A 25932-nucleotide genomic window follows, 5' to 3' on the forward strand; every position below is an offset into this window, starting at 1 on the left:
TCTTGTTTCTATGGAAATGAACATGGGTCACCTTGCATTTCTCTTTTCTTCTTATTTATTTTTTTCCTCAGGGCAGGTTTCTCTAGCCTACTTTGTAGTGTCTAATGACTTTACCATGGATGGATCATTAAATACAGAGCTAATGAAACTTTTAGAGATAATATAAGCCGAACCTTTTATTTTGGAGATGAAGCAGTTGGCAGTCAGAGAAGTCAAGCATTTTGTCCTCTGTCACCCTGCTGTAGAGCAGCAGACCTGGAACCTAAAACCAGTCTGGACCCTGGACCCTGTGTGCTTTCCATCACATTTACAGACAGTTGCTGGGAAATGTGGGAATAATAACTAGATGGCTAAGTAAATAAACAGTATCATTCCAATATTTAATTTATGACACATTAATAATATCCAACATTTTCTGACCGCTATTCTAAGTGTTTTATATGTATTAACACACTTGATCCTCACAATGCCTTATGATTCTTATTTTAACCAGTAATAAAGCTGATGTGCCGAGAGCTAAGGAGACTCCCACAGCTGGTCAGTGTTGACACTGGGCTCTAAACATGACAGTAGCCTCTTGAGTCTGTGTACAACATTGCTACCTTGTACTTCCTTTCATTTCGAGTATATTCACAGATTATTCAAACATATGTGCAGTTGTGTTAAGAACAAGAGCATTGGAGTTATAAACAAGAATCAGGTAATTGGCTATACCAGTTAGCTGTGTAACCTTATATTACTTCCTCTCGCAAGGCCCCTGTGTCCTGGATGGTGACTTGAGGTTATTTCAGAATAGCACTTCCTCAGAGAGTGGCCGGGAAAGTTACCCAGGGTAATGCAAATAAAGTTCTTCCGTTTTGGAACTGAGTCTGTCACACGTGTTAAAAATTAATATGCTAGAGTGCTTAATTAAACTCGTAGTCTCATTGGCTAAAGCCCTTATTTCATTGCAGCAACACAGAAACCTTACTTTTTTTAACCTTCCTCTTTGAAAAAAATAAAAAATACACCCCTGCACTATTCTAGCTTAGTAATGTGACAAAAGAAATTTAATTTATTCTTTATTAGGGCATTTTAATGCTTTAAAGTGTTCATTTTGAAAATGCTTTTGATTCCTTTTTTTAAAACTATATACCTTATAGGAACTTGCTTTCTCATTATTTGCTTGTTTCTACTAAACATGAAGCTCTAGAGAGGAAATTCAAGATAGCTGATGATTTTATTTAATCCTACTTTGTGTGTATAGTCGATATTGAGAATAAAACAAAGAGATATGATAGGAAATAAATACAAGGAAAAAATCTTATTTAAACAAACAAGCAAACAAACAACAAGAACAAATTGTGCCATTCCTTTAGAAATGTCACTATCTACCATACATAGCAGTCTTTCTTTTCAGCAATAAAAGACAACTGACCATCTAAAGATTTCTAATATCCTTGCAGTGTTGACCTCATCGAAAATTGATGAGATCAAAAGTACAATTATTCTGGACAGGAGCTGTGCTGCCAGATTATCTTGCACAGAAAGTCTCCGAATGTCAACCTAGCACATATATTGAGCAGATATGACACTTTTTCTCCTATAACTTCAAAGCATCAATGAGTAATTTTTTTCTCTGCACAATAATTTATGACATTCATGTCTCTTTCCTCTCGTGTCTCTTGGAGAATTTCTTCTTTGATCTTAATCTCTAAGAGTTTAATTTCCTTTTCCACTGTGAAGGTGTGGATTGGGTGGGAGTCATTGTAAAAGTTACAAAGTAGTAACCATAAACCAAATAAGACCTAAAGAATGCAAGATTTTTTTTTCTGGCATCCCTGCTCCTGGAGAGTTGATGTGATGAGGTGCTTCATGGCGGTGGGATAGCATCATGACCTGTAATTCTGTTGATTCACCTTTGGAACAATTTACCTACCAGCGACGGCCCGGGCTGACATTTTTTTTGTGCTGCATTAAGAACCTGAAACACTGCAGGGAGTTCCTAACTGACCTCCTTCGTTTAGAGTCATCCTGACTCCCTAAATCATTTTCCACAGTGCAATGAGAGAGCACTCCGAAAAGTAAATCATGTCATTCCCCTGCTTAGAACTCACCAGTGGTTTCCTATTGCAGGACAATAAGTCCAACTCTTTTAATAAAGCTTCCATGGCCTTTACAGCAGAGGCCCTGCTTCTTTCTGTAGCCTCCAATCCCATCACTTCCTTCAGTTCCTTGAACATCATGTGCTGTTCCTTGCCTCCAGGCCATGATACATGCAAATCCTTTTTCCGGGTACCCCCTAAGTCCCCCTGTCTATTCACTAGCTTATGGCACATGCTTGCTTGTGCAATAAAAGCGGAAGAGGACTTGTACTTCCTATTATTTGAAAAAGGAAATATTTAAAAGTTATTTATTCATGTAAGTGCAGTTCTGTCTGTCTTTACTCATTTCTGTCATCAAAAAGATTTGTGAGGGATTGTTAGCAGCAGAACAAAGATTTGTGCATCCCTCAGGCCTCATTTGGAGATTATGGTGGATCCGAGGGTTCTGATAATGTGTCTGGACAAAAGTCAAAATTTTAAAGAAGGCAAAATATAGATTTTTTTAAATGGCTGGTCTACATTGGGTTTAGCTAGCTGCTCACACACCCCCCCCCCATTTTGAAATTGTCTAATTTCCCTTTCTTACAAAAATGACTTCATAAAAGATAGGCTTTTGTCTCATTATGTGTAAATGAATGTAACAAATCGAATGCATTTCTCTGTCTTAATCTGCCCTACTCCACGCACCAGGATAAAATAAACAAGGTCTTTGGACATTCGATAGCTCTGTTGAATGAACATCTTGTCAAACCATTGCCCCAGTCAGCCTACTCAATATAGTCTTGGGAAATACACTTTTATACATTATTTGTTAGAGATTATTCTACTATTTTGTGGTGGAAGAGTTCATTAGTTCCCAGCTCATAGGTGCTTCTATGTAGGAGAAACAAGGAATGAATATAACATATACTGTAATTATCCTCTGAGCAGAACTTCCCTGGATTTGTAAGGAGTCAGGTGGGATTAATGGAGAGAACACTGAATCATGTGACCTGGCATCATGCACATATAGTGTGCATTTCTCAGTAATTAGATAAGAAACCCTTGGCTGGTTCACTTCCCCTTGTAGGTTTCAGTTTTTCTCATCTATAAAATGAGAGATATAAGTATATGAGTAAAAACGTTTACATAATATTGAAGACATTTTTCAGCTCTATCATTCTATGAATTGAACTGGCATCATTAACATAAGATGAATTTAAGTCTCTAATTCATATCCTTGGGTCCACTTCTGCTCTTCCTCAATATATTCACATTGAAGCCAGAGCCTGCTTGGACAGTTCTAAATGAGAGCACATCATTTCTGCACCTAAAACCTTTTACTGGCTTCTATTTGCACTAGGAGTAAAATAAGAACTCCTTGCCAGGCCTGCCAGCAAGCCCTCAGGCCTTGTCTCCTCCCACTTTTTTCCTGAACTCTGCTGCAGCTGTCTGGCCTTTCTTCCTGCTCCTTGAGCCCACCACGTTAATTTTCACCTCAAGGCCTTTGCCCTACTTCCCCTCTGCCTGGTGCTTTGCTCTGTTCCTCTATGGCCAAGTCTACGTGCTCACAGAGGGCTTAGCTCTGGAAGACACTTTGAACACACCATATAACCTAGACACCTCCTTCCCAGCACTTAGTCCTATTTTATCTTCTCCCTGCTATTTCTGTCTGAAATAATCTTAATCACTTAATTGCTGCTTTCCTGTCTCCTCTATTAGAATGTGTGCTTATTGAGAGCTGGCAGCTTCCCTATCCTGGTCGCTGGTAATTTCCCTGTGCCTAGAAGAAAGCCTGGTATATAATAAACACTCCATAATATTTGACTCAGTGAATTCACCCTGAGGTGTATTTAACTCATCACAGGTTATTTTTTAGAGACTACTTCCCTAAGTATGGGAAAAGTAAGAGGTGGTATAAGTGTCTGAGAACAGTAGGAAGCCAGATGAAGAGAGGTATATGTAGAGATTAGAGGATGGTAGAGAAAAAAACAAACTTTATCCTTTTTTTCAGTCTCTTCTGTCTAGTGTAATCTTAATCCAAAATATGTCAACATCACAGATAGGATTTCAAAGAAGTGGGAACAAGGGTGGAGCTAAAACTTACACCAAGCTTAAACAAAAATAAACAAGCCCAACTGAGGAGCAATTTGACCTGTACTGAAAGAGTGAAAATCATACATGACAATCTCTCAGTGATAGGGCAGAATTTCAAACCTCCTTATTCAAAGCTGCCCTACCTTTCCACCTGCAGCTCACTGGGGGACCCCAGAGAATTTAATCAAGACAGAGCCTTGGGAAACTACAGTCAGAATTTCAGTTTGATTTTTTTTTTTTTTTTTTGCGGTATGTGGGCCTCTCACTGTTGTGGCCTCTCCCGTTGCGGAGCACAGGCTCCAGACACGCAGGCTCAACGGCCATGGCCCACGGGCCAAGCCGCTCCGCGGCATGCGGGATCCTCCCAGACCGGGGCACGAACCCGTGTCCCCTGCATCGGCAGGCGGACTCCCAACCACTGCGCCACCAGGGAAGCCCTCAGTTTGATTTTTTATAAGGAAAAAAGATAGGAACATTACAAAGATGCCATGGGGAGTGGGAGAAACCCCAAGCAAATTTGAGGGAAAAAAACCCTCAAATTAAATTCTTATTGAGAAATATATCGTTCATTTAGAGTTAGTCATGTTGAGTTAAATAGAAAGCCTTCTTATTTAACATGTAGGGGGAAAATGGGTATATAGAGTGACTATAAAATTTCTTTCTTGCAATTCTTGATGATCTCTACTAACGATATTTGTACACTCTGTAAATTTCTCAAGCTTTTTTGAGTTTCAACACATTCTTAAGTACTAGGGCAGCTTTGATGCAAATACAAACAAGTACCCCAGATATAGGTGTCTGGTCTAAGTCCACAGTACTTGTTACACGTGTCTCTTGAGTACACAGTGCCTCACAGTTCTGTGAATGCAACTGTGGTTACCACACAGTGGGGTTTGTTGCCCTTCTGTACTACCTTTCTGTTTCCTGTTCTGACTCTACACTTTCAAATCCTCACGAGATAAATGTCTTGCCTGATGTAGCAAACACATAAGCTGTTCATGGCATACATTTACCTTTGTGCCTGTGTCTCTTCTGGGACCTGATGCACCTTTTCAGAACCAGACTCCATCCTGCAACCTGCCACTGGGTTCGATATTCCATCTGACACAAATTGCCATTGGAGTACATGACAGATGTGGCAAAACATATATCCAAATTGATTCAAATTTGGCGATGGCTGTCAGGGATTTCTTTCTGAGTGTTAAGGCACACGAGTTGAGAATTACTGCTCTGAATCTGTTTAAGCCACTCAGTGTCCACCTTTCGTCTCCCTTAAAGAAGAGTGATTGCCCCTCTTATAAACCCTACTCTTATGATCTTGTCTACTCTACTTCATGTGAAATCCTGAAATTGAGTTGACTTTTGACAACCCCACCTGAAATCTTAGTCTCATTTGGGGGTTTGTCCACTGTGCTTTCTGGTCAACCTACAACTGGAGCAGGTATTTAAAGGGAATGTTGTAGTGAGTGAACAGGTGCTCACATTATATTTAGAAAACATTTCAATACTATTAAATTATTTGGAAAAAAAACCAGTATTTTCTTCTACTTGTTCTGCAATACACAGCTGTACCCCCAGAGTACAAAGAACAATGGATGTTTGTCATGTTTGTGTGTGTGTGTGTTAGTGTAGGTGTGTGTGTGTTAGTGTAGTGTGTGTGTTAGTGTAGGTATGTGTGTGTGTAACCCTAGGAACTTTAGCATGTATTTATTAAATACATTATTATTTTTATTTTTGAAAAGTTGTTAACTCATGCCATGCTTCACTTTTGGCTGAAACTGAATGATTAAACTTGATCCTGCATAAAAGATTTATAATAGATTGTTACAGAAGGAAATGGTGAGAATGAGGGTATGGATGAGATCGAAATAATATGTATGTACATTTTCCTATGCATGTGGCGAGTCTTGTATAACTTCACAACACTCTTTGCATCCTTTTTAATTCCGATCATTTTGCATGGTATCCCATGGAGCTCCAAAGGGTTGAGTATAAAATCCTAACATGCCACTCCACCCACATCAGTTCCACAGTCGCTGGAGTCTACCTCTGCCTTTTGTGCCCCTTCACTTAGAGTAAGACTCTGTTCTCTGGAATGCGCATCCCTCTGGTAACTTCGGCCTCCCCTTTTTCTGTTTTCAAGGATGGGAGGAACAGTTTTATTGGACACCAACTGGGCGGGGTAGTGGAAGTGCCAAACAGCAAGGACCAGCGGGTCAAGTCAGCCAGAGCCATTCAAATCACCTACTACCTCCAGACCTATGGCTCTGCCACCCAAGACCTCATAGGGGAGAAGTGGGAGAATGAGTTCTGTAAGCTTATGAGGAAGCTCCAGGAGGAGCACCAGGACCTCCAGCTATACTCCTTAGCATCCTTTAGCCTCTCGAGAGACTTTCATAAGACCAGCATCCTGGCCAGAAGCCAGGTCCTCGTGAGCCTTGTGCTGATCCTGGCCACAGCCACCCTCTCCAGCTCCATGAAGGACTGCTTGCGTGGCAAGCCCTTCCTGGGCCTCCTGGGGGTGCTCACCGTGTGCATCTCCGTCATCACCGCAGCTGGGATCTTCTTCATCACCGACGGAAAGTACAACTCCACCCTGCTGGGAATCCCGTTCTTTGCCATGGGTAACTATCCATCCTTGTGGTAATCGGCTTCTTACCGGTTTGGGGCAAGGTAGTACGTTTCTTGAATTCTCAGGTGGAAATCTGTTTTAATTTTGCATTGGTATGTCTGTGTGATGTTGTGAAATTTTACCTGGGGTGGTGTCTGTGTTACCTGATTAGGCCTTTTTCAGTAAATTTTAGGCTGACCAAGGCACCTTATTTGTGCCAGGGACTTTAATGCTGTCCAGTGTTTTTAAAGTACAAACTATTGTAAACTTCTACTCAGCGTCTTCAAAAATTATAGGTTAAAGATCATGGGGTACGAAGTTAAGGAGGTCCAAAACCTGTTTCACACAGATTTTTGTGGTTCATATTAGTGTTGCTTCCTCAAACTGATGGTGATGAAGAGTGGATATCACGGGATGAAAATTCTGAGAGCCACCAATAGGTTCTAATTTCAAAGACCTTCTTCATTAGACTTTGTTTATGAATTCATTTCAAAGCTTTTTTCAGAGAATATACTCCATTTCCTCACCTCTATTTAAAAATTTTCTGCAGCCACTTAAAGATGTGGCCTCTAACTTTTTTGGTGTCTGTTGAAAACAATTCATGAGGATCTTCAGTCAAGATTATCCTTTCTTGTACATTTTTCCCAGACATACATAAACGGTCTAGAAAATGGTATGTGAGTGTGTGTGTGTGAGTGTGTGCATGCACGCGTGTGCACATGTGTGTGTTTCTTGCAAAAGAGAAGATCAAGTCTGGGGAGAAAAGTGAGTGATGGTTCATGAACAAGATTGATGGAACTTACCAGAATAGAGATGATGACGGTGATTATTTGTGGTGCCACTGAAGAGTTCTGTCAGATGTGGTACAATTCCATACATGCAGCAAAGGATAAACTGTGAAAATGGACTCTAGATGGTGAACTGACACGCACAGGAGAGTCTTCAGCTGTAAAATAATTGCTTTTCCCTCCCCAGGTTAATATCAGCCCTAAATTATAGCTTTATTATTAAGTAAAAAAGATGTAGGCATGCGGTTAAAGTGTTCCAGGTGATCTGGGCCCTTTTCATTTTGACCTAAACAAATGTTTTCGAGAACAACGTTGCAAAGTGGATTTATCTGGAAACCCATCTTCACTGTGGCCCTGTTAGCTCATCTTGGTAAGTCTCAGTTTCCTCTTGTATAAAATGAGGATAAATGAAAAGCCAGTTACAATTTGACCTCTCTGGTACAGCAATATTTCTACTTAAAACTAAATAATAATAACAATGATAATAATAATAATAAAGCAGCTATGCTTATTATCACTTAAAAAATAAAATGAGGATAATGATTGGATAATAATAATGAGGATAAAAAATAAGTCAAAGAATTGTTTTCTGAACATAATAGAATATACCTAAAGGTAATATGACAGGGTAGACACTCAATAAGTATCATCGAGTTTTAGTCGTTAAGCTGGTGTGTTAAGTGCAATGGATTCAGTGATGAATAAGAAACAGCCCTTGGCTTCAAGAAATTGAAAGTCTTTCTTGCATTCTGCATATCATGTTTAAATGTATGTTCATCTTGTTAACAAAAAGTTTTTCTATTTCCTAAAGAAATATATGAAAATTTTTTTCCACCAGTGACAAGGATAGGTCTAGATTTGAACCACTTATACTTGTTATGTTTTGTGGGCTCAGTCTTTTGACTTAATAATATAAGATTCATATGAATCATGCAGCATGATTCACAAGTGAAACATGGATCATTCAAGATGGACAAATTAGGCACCTTAGAGCCAAGAGGGCTTTTTCTAAAACTGGTGGCAATCTAATTAGGTAGTGGAAAGATTTATCAGGAAAATTCTATAATGTATAGAATTATATTTCATACAAATAGGGAGAAAAATTGTCTCCAGTGCTGCTGAATTGTATTCTAGGCTCAGATACAAAATCAGTGGTATTTTCATTCCTTAAAGAAATAATAAGAACACTGAAAGCCACAGTGAGGTAAAGTCCAAACCCTAAAACACACACTTTTCACATTTTCTCCTCTCTCAGTCATCTCTATAATCACAAATCAGCCCTGGACAGGGTCGGTGCAGACTTCAGAAGCCTGGCAAATGGTTACTTTTCAGTATTCCTGCAATTCAAGTTCTTAAAATATTCTTAGAAGAACTTTCCTGCTATGTTCTGAAAACATAACAACAGTAGACCTATAAATATATACTTATTTAAGATATTTGCTCCATCAAGGGGGAGTTGGTTTTGTTGTGTTTTGTTTTGTTTGTAAAATGATCATAATGGTAAAGATACCAAGATGGAGAACTAGTGAAATAAAAGGGGTATGCCACAGAGCTAGGGTATCTGGGTTTCCATCCCAGCTTTTCCACTAACTTTGTATGTTTTGTTGGGAAAGTTAGGTATAGTCCCTTTGTCCCAGTTCTTCATCTATTTTTTAAAATGTATTTATTTGTTTTTATTTTTGGCTGTGTTGAGTCTTCGTCGCTTGTGCACGGGCTTTCTCTAGTTGCGGCAAGCGGGAGCTACTCTTCGTTGTGGTGTGCGGGCTTCTCATTGTCATGGCTTCTCTTGTTGCAGAGCACAGGCTCTAGGCACGTGGGTTTCAGTAGTTGCAGTACACAGACTCAGTAGTTGTGGCTCTAGGGCTCAGGCTCAGTAGTTGTGGCACACGGGCTTAGTTGCTCTGCAGCATGTGGGATCTTCCCCGGCCAGGGATCGAACCCATGTCCCCTGCATTGGCAGGCGGATTCTTAACCACTGTACCACCAGGGAAACCCCATTTTTTCATCTATTAAATGAAGGATTTGGACTCTTCAGTCTTAAATTTTGAAGTTCCTACATTATTTGTTTCATTCTTCAACTGAAGTTAGAATTTGATCATTCTTTTGTAAAAACCTTGAAGGTTTGTATTATCTTCAAACTTCTAACCTCCATTCTCCTTTACTGACTCCGTGTGTGTGTGTGTGTGTGTGTGTGAGAGAGAGAGAGAGAGAGAGATTGAGAGACTGAGAGCTGAGTTTGGCAGATACATACCTTCTGGTGGTACACACAGCATTGTTTAAAAGTAGTCCTTTGATGAATTAGTTTACATTGTGTCAAAACTGCATAATCCAGTGTTAGTTAGGTATAAGGAAAAGAAACCCAACTCTTTTTATAAACCTCTATTTCTATTCCTATCCTCCTACAAAGATTTCTTTAAGGTAGTGAATATTCACTTCATTATGCTCCAAGATTCAAGCCATTCATCCTCATTAGAACTTATTCCTGAAGCTGGGTATGTTGCTTAGGTGTTCTCCTCTTCAACCATTCTATTTTTGACCAACTATCTTTCTTTAATACTGCATCTGCTTGTTCTTTTTTCTGACCATTCATCCAGTTAATACCCCCAATGTCGTTTCAGAGGCATGTATTCTGTACTTCCATAGCCTTCATTTTTAAAGCCTGTACCAATTTTTATATTTTGGCTGGTGTCCCTATAAGTAAATGTATGTTTGTTGAATTGTATGTTCAATATTTAGGCTTAGAAAAGAAGATAATTATAAGTATGTGTATTCTCTCTAGAAAAGAGTTCAGAGAGAGAAATCCAGACTTATAATAATTTCTTTAAACATGCTTAAAATGACCCCTTTTAGCTCCAGCTTAATGTCCTTTCTCTATACAAGCATAAACCAACGAGAATGCCACTATTTTAATTTATAACTCATTGTCAGCCTTTCTTTCACCTCATTTGCTTTATGTGGATGTGTTTCCTCTTTCTGGGAGGAGAAATGTGGGCTAATATCACACACTGATGCCAAGCTGGATCCTGCTGTATCTTGCTGATCTTCTGTGGATAGTTGCCAGGGACATTAGGAGTCTTGGTTCACTATTATTTTTGCTGTCCATCCTGAGTTTGTTTTATATGCCAGGAGTCTTACTTTAGTCAGCTTGATGCCACTGGACATGTGCAGATGACTCGTTTTTTTCAGGTGAACCCAGGGTTTCCAGATAGGAGACCTTCTCATTCATCATCCAAAAACTGAGCTCCATATTCATTTACTTATTAGTTTATTCAAATATTTATTGAGCACCTACCATGTTCTGGAGTAAAAAGTATTGAACAGAACTGATCAAGTTGTTGCCCACGTGGATCTTACATTCTAAGCCTGCTAAGGGAAAGTGTCAGACAATAAACAAATAAATATAAACTGTGTTATATTATTGATAAGTGATATAAAGTATAATCGTAAAACAGGATAAGAGATAAAGAGCATAGGTGGTCAGAGAAAAGCCTTTCTAAACAAGTGAATTTGAAACAGAGAGCTAAATAAACTGAAGAAGGAGCCATGCACTAACTGAGAAAAGAGTCTTTGACAAAGAGAACTATCCATGCAAAAGCCTTGAGATGGACCTTACTTGTTGAAGTTAAGGAAGAGCAAGAAAGGGAGTGTGGCTGGAGCAGAGTGGGCACCTGTCTGAGTATTATGCAAGGTAGCATAGAGCCAGGTCACATAGGGCACAGAGAACTTAATACTTAAGATGGTGAGCTATCTGAAGCATTTTGAGATGAGAGTGTGATCTGACTTACGTTTTATGGAAATGAGTCTCAATGGAGCAAGAATGGTTATAGGTTATAATTCATACATAGGTGAGAGGTTATTGCAAAATCTTCATGGGTTATAATGGTGGCTTGAAATAGCATGGGAGCAGTGGCAGAGGTAAAAAGGGATAGACTCAGGATACATACTGGAAAATAGAATTCACAGGATTTGCTGAAGGAGTGGATATGATATGTAAGAGAAAGAGGAGTCACAGATGACCCTGAGCTTTGAGGACTGAATAATGTATCGAAAGCAGTTGCCATTTACTGTCCTAGGGAGGTGGTGGGAGGAATAAGTTGTGGGGGAAATACAAGAGTTTTGTTTTCCCTGTGCTCAGTTAGGTGCCTATTAAGTATCCAAGTGGGAAAATGTGGAACTGGCGATATAAGACAGTATACAGATCAGGTTCAGAAGTAAAATCTATTAAGTTGGAGCTGAAAATACAAATTTTGGATTCATCATGACATATCTAATAATGAAAGCCATGGAATCTGATAAGATCAACTGGAAAGATAAATATTGATGGAAAATAGAAGTCGTCTAAAATCTGAGCCCAGGAGTATTCCAACGCTTACAATTGGGCAGATGAAAATGATTCAGAAAATGACACTAAGAAGGATTAGGCTATCAAGTGAGATAGCAGAACCAGGAGAGAATAGTGTCCCAGCAGCCAAGTCAAGAAGGTGTTTCATGAAGGAGCAAGAGATCAATTGTTCAATAGCTGCTAAGAAATTGTGTCTGGTGAGAACTGAGAATTGGTCGTTTGATTTAGGAATTTGAAGGTCATGAATGACTTTGGCAAGAGCTGCTTTAGAGGAGAGCTGAGGTAATTTAAAGAGGTTCAGTAGAGCTTGGAGCATAGGAAGTGAAGACAGTGAGTAAAGCTAATTCTTCCAAGGAATTTTTGCACTAAAGGGAAATAATGATTTATGCAGTTGGGGATGATGTGCAGTAGAGAAAGCTTCATAGTAAAGCAGAGAGAAGAGATTGTAGAAGCAATGTCATTGAGCAGGAGAGAGAGATAGCATGGGATTCAGAGCACAGCTAGAATCATTGGCTTTATATAAGAGCCTAGATGGCTCTCACCTACAGTTAAGAAAAGGGAAGGCAGAAAATATGGACAGATCCAGATAGATTGGTACACGTGGGGCTGGAACCACGTGGAAATTCTCTTCTATGGCTTCAACTTTGTCAGTAAAATAGGAAGCAAGTCATCAGCTGAGAATAAATTTGGGGAAAGTGAAGGGATTCTTAAAGAGTCACTTCAGAAAATTGGAGAATAAAGAAGAAAATTCAGGTGAATTACTAGGAAGCACAAGGGTCTCCTTGATGTTTACATGCATGAATTAAAAAAAAAGAAATCAGTTAGCGTGGTTGCTGAGTCAGTCCCCCCTCCAGCCATATACAGCTGCTTGGGGGAGGAGTTGAGTAGGCATTGAGATGAATTTAATTGGAAAGAAATTCCCAGAAACCAAAAAAAAAATGAGGGTTTATAGTGTATGCAAAAGAGTGACTGTAATGACAGATCATGAACGTTGTAATAGTTAGGATCAGCTAGACCATGTTGCAGTAACAAATAATGCCTTAAATCCATTTAGTTTAAGAGAACAAAGATTAACTTCTTGTTCATATCACAGTTTGGTGTGGGTCGGGAAGCTCTCTTTGGAAACTCTTTTCCAACAGAGATTCAGGGATTTAGGATGCCTCTGTCTTACAACATGTTGCCTCCTCAGAGTTTGTGCTCCCCGGCATGTACACAAATGAGGGAGTAATTAGAGAAATCACACTACTTATAACTACCTTGTACCCAAAGTGATTCAGTTACTTCTCATCGCATGCTCTTGGCCAGAATGAGACATATGGCCATAAGCTACCTGTGAGGGAGGATAGAAAATGTAGGAGAGCAAATGGATCATTTTATGAGCATCAACTGTCTATTCCACATAAACTAAGCCAAACAATAAAGGTAACAAGGGTTTGTTTTGCCTCATCAGCATGGTAAAACACTGATAAGGTCCAAATATTATATTCTTTGTGGGGTCAGAGAATTGTCTTAGGCTGGAGTCTGTTCTGGTTCTCTGTTTCTGTGTAATAAACACCCCAAAACTGGGTAGTGTAAAACAACAACCATTAGATTATGCTTGTGGATTCTGTGGGTCGGTATTTTGGAAATGGCACAGTGAGGTGAGTTCCTCCCACCTCTAGAATTTCTAGAGCCTCAGCTGGGGGTGACTTGAATATCTGAGGTCTGGCATAGTTGGGTCTAGAACAACTGTTTTCAACATGGCTTCTTCGCTCACATGGCTGGTACCAAGTCTGGGACTTCTGAAGGAGAATCTCAGCTGGGACTGTTGAACATAGCATCTAAATTTGGCCTCTCCAGCATGGTGTTCCTGGGGTAGTCAGACTTCTTGTATGGTGGTTCAGGGCTCCAAGAAAACGTTTTGCACAAGAGAAGGACAAAAGTTCAGGGCTGGCTTAGACATAGAAGTCCCATAGCATCACATCAGCCCTATTTTACCACCTGAGTACCAGTCACTAAGGCCAGCCCAGATCCCAGAGGAGGGCAATGGGACTCCACCTCTTAAGACAGTGGCAGAGAACTGAAAGAGTGGCAGAGTCACATTGCAGAAGAGCATGTAGAGTTGGAGCTACTGTTGTGGTCACCTTTGGGAAGTGCAATCACCACACAGTTGTAATGTGAGTGAGCTGCAAAGATAGAGGTGGATTCCAGAGATGCTTGCTATAAAGGTTTTGAGACAAGATTTACTGATGACAATGGCTATGATTTGATCATTTGGGGATGGAAGACAAATGTTAAATTAAAGACATTAGATGTTCAAAGGACCCAGTTTAACAGACATAGATATTCCATGATCTCCAAGGCCCAACAAATCTGGCATCTGCTAACCTTCTGACCTCAGGTTCAACCTGTCTCTCCTGTACACCTGGAAGGCTCTTCCTCAGATGTTTCCTTACCTCCTGCAGGTCTTTATACAAATGTCACCTTCTCAGTGAGGACTTTCCTGGCCACTGTATCAAAAACCACAAGTGCTTCACCAGTACTCCCTTTCTCCCTCTCTGATTAGGTTTTCTCCTTAGAACTCATCATTATCTAATATACAGTATACTTTACTTTTTGACTTGTTTTCCCTGCCATAGAACATAAGCCCCCAAAGGATGTAAATTTTTATTTTTCCATTCACCGCTGTTTTCCAAATACTTCAAACAGTACTGGCCTCGGGTTGGCACTCAACAAATATATGTGGAATTAATGAATGAATGGTCTGTTAGAGTTTCTCAAATGGGTTATAGTCTATTAGAGAGTCATTTAATTTAGCGCATCATGATCCATGTTTATATTTCACTTATGGGGAAGAAAAGAGAGTAGAAACGGATAGGAAATATCAAAAGGTGTTGCACATAGTGAAGTGTTATTGCATCGTACTTTTGTTTCAGTTTAATATACATGTGTATAATAGACATGATGTAAGATATATTGCCTAATGCGGGCCACAATCAAAATATTTAGAAAACACACTGTCTAGAAACTTCTTTGGACTAATGTCTTAAGGAGACACGGTGATAGGTTAGGATTTGTTAATAGGGAGGCAACTGGGAGAACTCGTAAGAAGCATGGGTAGCTGCTCCTCTTGGTTCTGCTGGAGACAGAATCTGGATTTACGAAGGGGAAGGTATTGCCAGGGACATAAGGTATTACTTCTTGGGCACTTTTATTTTCCTTGACTTCGACCAGCACAGTGTTTGGCACATAATGAGCCCTCTAAGGTTTGATGGTTGGCTAAAATTTTTTAATGATTATATTAAGGGTTTTGAAATGTTTCTCAATAAGTTAGTTTTGCCACAGGACCTGTTTTACTCGGGGTCATTAAACCTATCAAAAGCCTGCCCCAAATAACCCTATTGCTAGAAGCTCTCTTATTGGAGCTATTTTTTAGCCATGTCAGTTGCAGCCACCCTGCTCTTGGTGATAAATAATCATCTCCTTTGGGAAAATGTTAGTCAATGATGTGAAAATATCTCTCTGTTTAGAGGCTTGGAGTCAGAAGACCTGGAGTCCAGTCAAGTCCCTGTCCATTCAGGTGACTTCTCCTTGGGCCTCCCATGTTTTATCTTTCATAAGATGAGGAAGTAGGACTGATTGGTCCTTAACATCTTTTCCACCTTTACTCCTTAATCAGTGAATCATTCATGTGACATTTAGGCTATATGTTATCTAGATTTTTGGCTCGTTGGGAGCTGGAACTGGGTCTACTTGTCATCTTTTCAAGTGTCTAGTCCAAAGTGCCCATAGCATGCATTTTACAAATGTTGACTTTTGCAAGAGAAGCCTTAGCTTTTGGCTGTTTTTAGCTTAGATATCTTAACGTCCTTACTTTTTATATGTTATTCTTCAGTTTTCATTTCTTTCTGTTGACCTCGGTTCTCTTTGTAGCTGTGAAATGGACCTCCTGGAACAGAAGTTTTTAACAAGTTAAGATGCTGTCTCACTAATTGGTGTTTGTAGACCTTTTGAAGGAGGTGGGAAGGGAACAGATCTTGGCATAACAAGTAAGAAGCTGAATTTTATGCCAAGCATTTGAGGTAGCATTGAATAATATGTACTTTTATTGTGAAGCACTGTCCAACATTACTAATAATTATATCCTCACTCCTTAAGATTCTTATTTTCTTTGGAATCCACCTCCATCTGTTGTACTTTTTACTGCTAATGAGCTTCCTCCCATGGTAGTTGTAGTTTAGGAATGAGGAAGAATATTTATATAACAAAATTTTACTCGGGGTGAAAAGCATATGGGCCCATTTTGGTGATTGTGTTTATCTCAAGGGTAGATGATGTGCTAGTTTAGACCTTTAAAATGGAAAGATTTGTAATTAAGCCTGGTGCTTTCTAATATGTTATGCCCTTGCTTTTTTACCTCTTAAATCAGATAGTGAATTAGGCTTGAATATTTAAGCAGACAGGGAAAGGAGAGAGACATCAATTTATCCGGTATATGGTAGAACTGTTCCTATGTCAGTTTCTACCACTTCTCCAGTGTGGACATCTAAGCCTTCCTCAAATATGCATCTATCACAAGCAACCCTAACTATCCTCATTAATTGAAGTTGACTTGACGGTCATATGAGAATGTTCAAGAAAAAAATATTCCTGATGCAGAAGAGCTGCAGTTGCCAACCAGATCAGGATTTTCTGCAGTGCTGCATCAAGGTAAAAACTGCAATTCAAACTCCTGAAACTTGAAGGGTGAAAATGAATTAAGGCTATGTCATTGCTTTTCTGAGGAAAAGCAAAGTCTCAGCCAGATAAAGATCATTTACAAACTAGAGACTTATTTCCAAGATTCAATTCATTTCCAAGCCAGTATTTTCATACCCAGTCATTGAAAAGTAGCAGAGAAAAATGAGATTAATCCTGCATTGGTTTGAGGGTCCTAGAGGCCAGCCTTGGGCTTCCAAGAATTGAAGAATCCTTGTACATTGATTTTCACCTGCCTTCCTGGAACACGGTGGTTTGTGAATGTACCAAATATCTGTGTGTCATCGTGACTGATTTTCTTTGTAATGAGAGAGCAATGCCTTCATCCAGACCAAGGCAAAACTCTGTTATTCAAGCCTTGGCTTATAGATATCACTCTGTACCCTTAGAGAAGTTATAACCTGAGTTCGAATTTAATATAAAGAAAATGCTGCTACTTTTCCTACTGCTTCTCACACTGACTTGGCCTAAATGGAATAAGAATATGTCCTGGCCAGTGATATTTCCAGTGATTGTTTGAATTTTAAGTGGAACATCCTAAACTAAATATCATACTTAATATAAATCAGCAAAGTATTAGTTAAGAATATTTACTAATAGTGTTTGAGATAATAAAAAACATAGAGTATAACCATAATAGTCAATGGTATAAACCAAATAATGAAGTAAAAGGAGATAATTTTATCAGAAAGGACTGGATATAAGAGTAGGTTAAACTACATTTTAGCAAAAAAAAAAAAAAGTGGTGGATTTGGGGAGAAACAGATTAGATGGCTCATTTCATTGAATGAAAGCCAATCAAAATCGCGCGCGCGCGCACACACACACGCAAAGAGAAACCAGTGAAAGGCACCTAATTTGTAGATTTTGGGGTGAAACTGTGATGCATATAATAAGGACTCATAATATTTAACAGCAAGTTGCTAGATTCACTCTATAATTCAGTCACCTTCCTCTTCCTTTCCTCTGTCAAAGTCAAGGGTCAGGGCAACTTTATAATATAGTTTACTGTGTTGGTACAATGTTTTGCGAATAAGAAGTGCTCAATAATTATTTCTTGAATGAATGACTTGTAATTTCACTAGCTCACAGCAGACATGAAGGAGATTTTTTTAGAAATGGATAAAAATCTGTGTTTGAAATTGTACATGTTCTTTGAAAAATTTTAGAACCATGGCTTTTAAACAAAGCCATTGAAAGTATTTATGTAATGAGGAGATTTTGAATTTCCAAACATGAGAGTATAGTCTAAATGTTGTATCTTTTGTTTGGTGCATCATGTACCTTAAAAGTATCCCATTGGCCATTTGATCATGCAAATGGCTTCCTATTCGCCCAGAGGAAAGTAGGGCAGCTGTTTCCATTAAATGAGGAAATATTTAGTTCATGAAAATAGTTCATGAGAACTATTCTCAAGCCTGGAGAGGAGCCAAGGTCAGAACCTGTATTACTTGATTTTTCCTCCCAGGTTCCTTGGCTCTGTTAGCAGTTCTCAAACTCGGCCCTGGGGAGTCCTCGGGATGTGCTGGGGGTGCAGTGGCCCTCAGAAAGAATTAAGCCCCCAGAAGTCCTGGCTACTCCTTCCTGCTTCCGAACAGAAGCTTTGTTCTGATATTTTTACGTGACAAGTCTCCATAGATATTTAGCTTGAGGAAAAATTCCTGTGAATTAAAAAAAAAAAATAGTGTTTGAAAACTGCCCGTCCTCTACCATCCTGTAGTGCCTCTTTCATAATAAAATGGAAGGTAGAAACTAAACTTGAGATGAACTAAGTGTATCTTACAGTCTGGGTGGCTGTGCTTTGATCAACTGTTATATCCACAGACAGCCTGTAGTCTTTTTGTTGAAGTATTTCTAAAGGCAGGATGTCTACTTAAGACCTTAACTTTCTCTCTTGCAGACAAGTTAACCTATTTTTATGATGAAGAAAATCCAAAAGGATGGAGGCAGTGAGGTTGTATCTCTGTCATGAGAACTAAGTAAGACTGCCAAGAGGCTCCAAAGGGTAGAATTAATTGTAATTTTACTGTATTCTAGGGTTAGAATGGCTGTCTTACAGGTCAAAAAACTGTACTATAAAAACACAGTGACAAAACTGGATTCTCAGTGAAAGAATCCCGTTAACTAGGTTAACAAGGGTAATATGTTAGCCAGAATCTCTGTTCTGGTAACCTTTTCAAAGAGTGGTTTACACTAGCTAGGCTTCCCTTTCCCAAGGTATATAAAAAAGACTCGGAGGGCTATGTGATGAGCGTAAGTTAAAACACAATGAGGCAGCACGTGATCCCTGACGCAGGCAGGCAGACCGGTGGGGCAGGGCGGGAAGTGCTGGTGGTGCCGGTGATGGGTGCCCCCTCCCGTCTCACAGAGACCGCCAAGTCCTGTCAAGTCAAACTTTTTAGGACTTCCCTGGTGGCACTGTGGTTAAGAATCCACCTGCCAATGCAGGGGACACGGGTTCAAGCCCTGGTCCGGGAAGATCCCACATGCTGCGGAAGCAACTAAGCCTGTGCGCCTGTACAACTACAGAGCCCATGTGCTGCGACTACTGAGCCCGCACACCTAGAGCCCGTGCTCTGCAACAAGAGAAGCCACTGCAATGAGAAGCCCACGCACCACAACGAAGAGCAGCCCGCACTCACCGCAACTAGAGAACACCTGCACACAGCAATGAAGACCCGATGCAGCCAAAAATAAATAAAATAAATAAATTTAAAACAAACAAACAAAAAACCCCACAGTGATGTCTGATGGATTTCCTTGTTTCCCACAAAGAATGATGCCAAAATGCCCACCCGTGCCTCCCAGATTCAGTGTCATTCTCCCTCGGGAAGTTCTGTGTGCCCAATACAGATGCTCACATTGCTAGGCCTCACCATTCATTCTATGTTGGCCACCACCATTGATAAGCTTTCTCTCTAAGATGACTCAATATCGCTATGTAGTAAACTAAGTAAAGAGTGTTTCTGTTGGGACTAGGAGACATTCTTTCTCCTTTGATTATTTATTGATGAGTTTAATCCTCAGAGAGGGACCATCTTTCTATGATTTCCAGGTGTTTGTGGTTCCTCCTTTCTCTTCCCCCTGTGATCTTTCTTTTGGGTTTATTATTTATTCCAGTCTGTTTATCCCTTTGCCCTTTCTGATCATTCTTCTTATGCTGAAAGATGAGAACCCTAAAGCAGTAGCAGGTTATGTGAGTTCCTGTGTTCCCCACCCTATCCAAACAAGGTTATCAACACACCATCTACTCACTCAGGTCAGCACTGCTGTGTGTCTATAGCAGTCTGGCCAAGGGAGACATGTCTGTCAAAGGAGGCCTGTGGGCTTCATCTCTATGCAGCCTCTAATTCCAATTTCCTTCACATTCTTTGCTCAGACCAAAACCAAACTGCTATATGGCCAAATATACAAGGCTGTTTCATGTCTCATGATATTCCTTTTCCTAGGGATTCCTTTCTATCTCTGTTTTGTTCTGATTTTCAAAGCTTAAATGCCTCTTGCTCTATGAAAATTTGTAATGACTTCTAAACCCAAGAACGACTGATTTTCCTTTCTGCTTATCCTTGTTTACATGCCTATATTTACTTCCATGTTAGGCTGCAGAGCTTTCATTAGAAAGGATCAACTTACTGTTTTTGTATCCTTAGCAGCTAGTAGTGGGCCTAGCACAATTAGGAAGTATTTTTAAATTATTTTTGGACTGACCATTCTGCCATATTAGCCCACTATGCATAATTGACCTTCACCTTGGGTTCCTTGAAAAGCACTTGTGCCTGTAACTCTCTGTTTGCACTCGCCATCATCACCAACAGATTTTCTTCTCTACCTTTCTCTTCCCTGATCTTTGCTCTGGAAGGCTGATGCCTATGGACGCATCACCCAGGTTCCCTTTTCCTCTGGCTTTGGGTTTGATTTGGCCACCAAGAGGCATCACCAGGAGATAGTTGGACAGAAGGAGAAAGAGGTCAAGGTCTTTCTTCCCTGCTCCCTGCCTCCCTGCATTGGCAGTATTTCTCTGGCAGCAACTCCAGTCTCTGACAGGCAGCCACTCCTCTGTATCTATAGCTCTTACTGGACGCTGATCATACTATTTCCTCCCTTTATTCTGTTAGACTTAAAAGTGGTAACAGCTTCCTGCTCTTGATAGTCTCTGGGTACCTCAACATCCCTTGTTGTTGTTGTTTTTCCCATTGGCTCTGCTCATATCTCTGTAAGTAGTCTTTCAATTAAGGTTTTTTTATTTATACCATTTGAAGGATTTCTATATGTCCTGCCAAGCCTTTCAATCTCTTGCAAGATATACAGCATCCCAGTATCTTGTTGAATATGACATTCTGCCCTCAGGTCCATCCGCCTACCTTAATTCTCTGCTTAACGCTAGCCAACCAACCTGCTCTATGGGCACTGAATCCTACTCTCTACCAACCCAACTCCTGGTCACCCATGGACCTAAGGAGCAGTCTGCCTTGCCTACCTGAATTTGATTACCAGTTGACATCTGGACATCTGCAGTTATGTTCTGCCTGCCATTTTGGACATCTTAAGTTCACAATGTCTCTTGGACAATGGGCAGTGTATCTCTTTTTAGAAGCCATTCTTGTGTCAGGACTTTGCTTTCTCCAGTAAGCTGAAGTCTTGAGGGCATGCAAGCTTCCTATGCGGACTTGTTTTTGTACTTTTCATGGCTATTACGATAGGCCGTTTTTGAGAAAGATCCTACAGAAAAAGTTTTAAACACACATGTTTTTACCATCACCCTTGGTAAAACTTAGGGCTGGCATTAATAGAGGCTGTGCCTTCTACAAAGCAAGAATGAGAAGTTATCTCATTGGAAAATTCCATATCATCATAATCATTTTTAGGTCATGGTGGCTATTTTCTTCCTTGTACCTAGTTTAAGCTAAAAGTAGTTTGATATAAAATTGTTGCCTTACAGTCAGATTTTCCAAATATATATAAAAAGAGGCTGCCTGTCCTTGTTTTGTGCCATAGTGCCTGTGCTTTTGCAGCTGAAAATAGCATTGGTGCTTGTTCTTGGCACATTTTACTGCAAGCTTCTACCTAATTTGCTGTCCACATTCCCCCCGAAGTCCTTTTCAGCATTGCCACTTTCCAAGTATTTCCTTCTCATTGACTATCTATGTCTCACTTTCCACAAAGCTATTCATTTTCCAGTTTTGAGGTTGACACACATCCTTCTACTAACTCTCTTCTTGCTAGAAATCCTGTTTTCTATTCCTGGGTAGTAGGTTTTTGTTTTTGTTTTTTTCTAATTCATTTGTTTCCATTATTACAAAAACAATGCATTTTTAGGAAAACATTGAAAGATAAGCAAAATCTAAAACCGTCATCCAGAGATAATTGTTGATAAAAATTTCATGTTTATTCTTTGACTATATCTATAGAGAGATAAATATGTCAATATATGAAACAAAATGAGATGACTGTATATATATACTATTATGCAGCCTGCTTAATTCAATAACTCAACTATTTCCATATGTGCAAAAAAAGTGTAAAACCTGAACATATACTATTTTCACTAATAGTTATATGTTAACATGTGTGAATACTGCTCAGATTAAAACATAGAACATCACCAGCATTCCTATAGCCTCTTTCTAATCATACCCTCTCCCTCGCAATAATCATTATCCTGACTTGTAAGGTTATCAGCTCTTAGCTTTTCTGCATAGTTTCACAACCTATGTTATAATGTACATAAAAATATATATTATTATCTCTTCTAGGTGAACTAAATATTTTATCAATGTAAACTGATTTTCTATCTCTAAAAACAATTTTTGCTGTAAAGTCTGTTTAGCTTCATCAGAATCTTTTGCTTATATATATATATATATATTTTTTTTTTTTTGCAGTACGCGGGCCTCTCACTGTTGTGGCCTCTCCCGTTGCGGAGCACAGGCTCCAGACGCGCAGGCTCAGTGGCCATGGCCCACGGGCCCAGCCACTCTGCAGCATGTGGGATCCCCCCGGACCGGGGCACGAACCCGTGTCCCCTGCATCTGCAGGTGGACTCTCAACCACTGCACCACCAGGGAAGCCCTGCTTATATTTTTAAAATATACTTTTTTCCATTCTTTAAGTATCAACCTTTCTGTTTTCTTAGATTTTCTATATGTGTCTTGTAAGTTGCATATAGTTAGATGTGGAGATTTTTCCTGTCTTAATGATTTTTGTCTTTTAGCTGAAGAACTTAATCCCTTTAGTTCCTTTAATATAATTTCATATATTCGAGAGTTTAAATTTACCATTCTATTTTGTGCTTCCTATTTGTCTCACACTTCCCATATATATTCCTATCTATCTGCCTATATATATATATATATATATATATATATATTTGTTCCCTTTTTGGCCATCTTTTGGATTGAATTAATACCTTTTATTATCCCATTTTTTTCCCTTTGCAAGTTTGAAAGTTAAATGTTGGCTTCTAATTTTGTGATTGCTTTAGAAATTATAATATTGATACTTAACTTATCAAAATCTAAAATGCATCAAAACCTTCATTTTTCTTCCTTATGTAATAAAGTAGTTAGATCATTTGAACTCCATTTAGACCCCCTCCTGACTTACCTGTTAATCCTGTCTACCACTTTAATTCTAATGCTATTATTTAATCTCAGTAGACATTACTATTTCTTTTTTATATAGTACATGGTCTTTTACATTTACCCACATACTTACTACTTTTTTGATTATCATTTCTTCTTACATCTCACACCTTTCATCTGGGGTTACTTTTTTCTGTCTAAAGGAAATTACTTAGTACCTTTAGAGATGTTGAAAACTCAATTTTTTGAGTGAAAAACTCAATTTTTTGTTTGAGTTCTTTGAAAAAACTCAATTTTTTGTTTCTTTATCTGAACATGTCTTTTTTCCTCTCATACTTGAAAGTTATTTTTGCTGGGTATGTAATTCTTTAATTACATTGAAAATAATGATTCTCTATCATCTTATTCCTCTTTTTCCTCTGACTATTTTTAAGATTTTTCTTTCTTTGGTTTCCCCTACTTTCACTATGATATATCTAGATGTGGCTTTCTTTGTATTTATCTCACTGAAAATTCATTAAGTCCCTTGGTTTCATGAAGTATTGTCTTTCATAAATTCTAAAAATTTATCACTTTTATCTATTCAAATGTTATTTCTATCTTATTTTTTTCCCTCCCTGTTGAACTCCAGTGAAACATGTTACAACTTCGCATGTCTCTTATCCTCCCTTTGTCTCTCTGTGCTGAATTCTGAATAATCTCTTCTGTTTGATAGAATAGTTTACTAATTTTCTCTTTTGCTATATGCTTGAGGGTGACACCCTCATGATTGGGATCAGTGCCTTTATAAAAGAGACCCCAGAGAGCTAGCTTGTCCCCTCTACCATGTGAACCAAGAAGTGACCCTTCACCAGAAAATGAATCTGCCATTACCTTGGTCTTAGACTTCCTAGCCTCTAGAATTGTGAGAAATGAATGTTTGTTGCTTTTAAGTCACCTGGTTTATGGTATTTTTGTTATATCAGCCTGAAGGAACTAAGACACTGCACCTAGGCTATTACTAAAATACCTATCAAATTTTTAATTTTTATTATTGAATATTTTTATGTCTGAAAGTTTGACTGAGTTCATTTTTGAGCCTATGTCTATATCTATTTGGTGTTATTTGAAGATACTTTCAAAGTTATGTATTTTTAAAAACAGTAAATGTAGTCTTCAAAGATTTTTATATTCATTATATTATCTGGGGTCTCTGTGGCTCTGCTGCTGTCTGTTGTTTGTACAGGTCTTAAATCAATCACCTTATTTCCTTGTGTGCCTAGTTACCTATGAGTGTGTGGTAGTCATTATCCCTGAAAAAAAATTGTGTGTTTTCAGATTCCTATGATGCTATTCCCTCTTCCAAAGAGGCTTGTGTTTGCATCTGTCTGTCACCTGTGGGCACTTATGATTGGAAACATCTCAAATGTAGCTCCCAACTTGAGGTTCCTTGCTCCATCCAGACTATGGTATCCAGGGCGTAAATGTACACAAAGACCCATCTATAAAAACAACTTTTATGATTTTTTTCCTTTTCAGTTTTCTTCTCTATTCTACTCAGCACAGATACCATCTCTAAAGTGCTTCATTGCTCTGAATATGTGGCCTTTGAGATCCCAGCTTGAGGTGGGGAAGGTGTCTCAATAAGACTTCTCACCTCTCACAGACCATAAAACTAAATTTCTGCCCTCCCTCATAAATGAAGGCTATTAATCTGAAGCCCAAGTGTGCAGTATTATTATTTTTTTTAAAAAATCTCAATGAAAATAGAGTTACTGTGAAATTCTGCTTAGCACTCTACATTCAGTCTTAGCTCAAGAATTTATTCTTAAAGTTCCCCACTGTATTTGCAGCACTTTAGTGATTTTTAGGACTAGGTTTGTTAGTATATTTTGTGTTTATTTTTTATCTAGCATTTTTCTTGTTTTGGGCTAAAAGATTGATCCAAATAGCATGATCCTGTAATATCAGGAAGCAGAAACAGCTGCAGTGTCGTTTTTAATGGCTGGATATTATTCTGGACTCTGTTTTTAAACCATTATTATTTTAGTATTTTCATGATATGCATGTATTGTATGCTTAATGTTAATATTAACTGCTTTCTAACCCAAATTTGTTTTTCACATAATTTCATAGGTTACAATTTGTTCATTATCTTCATTTTCTGATTCAGTAGATAATATTCAAGTACAAACTTTTTAAAGCTTACTTTTACTGTAGACCAATTAATACTTTTCCTTTGAAAAACAGGCATCTCCTTCTCAAAGGAAAGGGTTTGCCACTATGAGAACTTTAATCTGAATTTAGAAGCAAGACGTTTCCATACACAAGGTGCACTAGAATGACACTATCTAGAGTAAGACACTACTACATCACCAATGTAGAGTGCAATGGTCAAGAAGTGCCTTCCCCCTGCAGTGACTTGCTTTTCATATCCATGTTCAGGAAGTTAAGAGGATGCCAGTCACTATATTACTAGACCATACTGTTGATAATCCTATCCTACAATTTGATGTACACTTTGAGAGAAAACAAATAATATTCATGGAGAGTCTTGAGTTCACAATTCAAAAATATCGGTCTTTGGAGTATTCTGGGTTCAAGTTTCATTAGACCAGATTGATAGAAAACATAATTCAGCTCCACTAGGCAGAACAGATCCAGTGTTTTGATGACAGTAAGGTACAAAGAATCTCTTATAAACCAGTGAAGACAGTTAAGAACAGATACATAT

At 38.9% G+C, this 25932-nt stretch overlaps 1 protein-coding gene across 1 annotated transcript in view; it reads left to right on the plus strand.

Moving 5' to 3' along the window:
• LOC132497106 (patched domain-containing protein 4) overlaps nucleotides 1–25932 on the plus strand; it is a 152886-nt gene that overhangs the window by 42958 nt on the left and 83996 nt on the right. The window contains exon 2 of the mRNA XM_060110044.1: nucleotides 6304–6784. Within this exon, the coding sequence (XP_059966027.1) occupies nucleotides 6304–6784 (481 nt within the window). The remainder of the gene's footprint in view (nucleotides 1–6303; nucleotides 6785–25932) is intronic.

Source organism: Mesoplodon densirostris, chromosome 10 (genome assembly GCF_025265405.1).
Source record: "Mesoplodon densirostris isolate mMesDen1 chromosome 10, mMesDen1 primary haplotype, whole genome shotgun sequence".
In the NCBI taxonomy this organism is placed as follows: domain Eukaryota; kingdom Metazoa; phylum Chordata; class Mammalia; order Artiodactyla; family Ziphiidae; genus Mesoplodon; species Mesoplodon densirostris.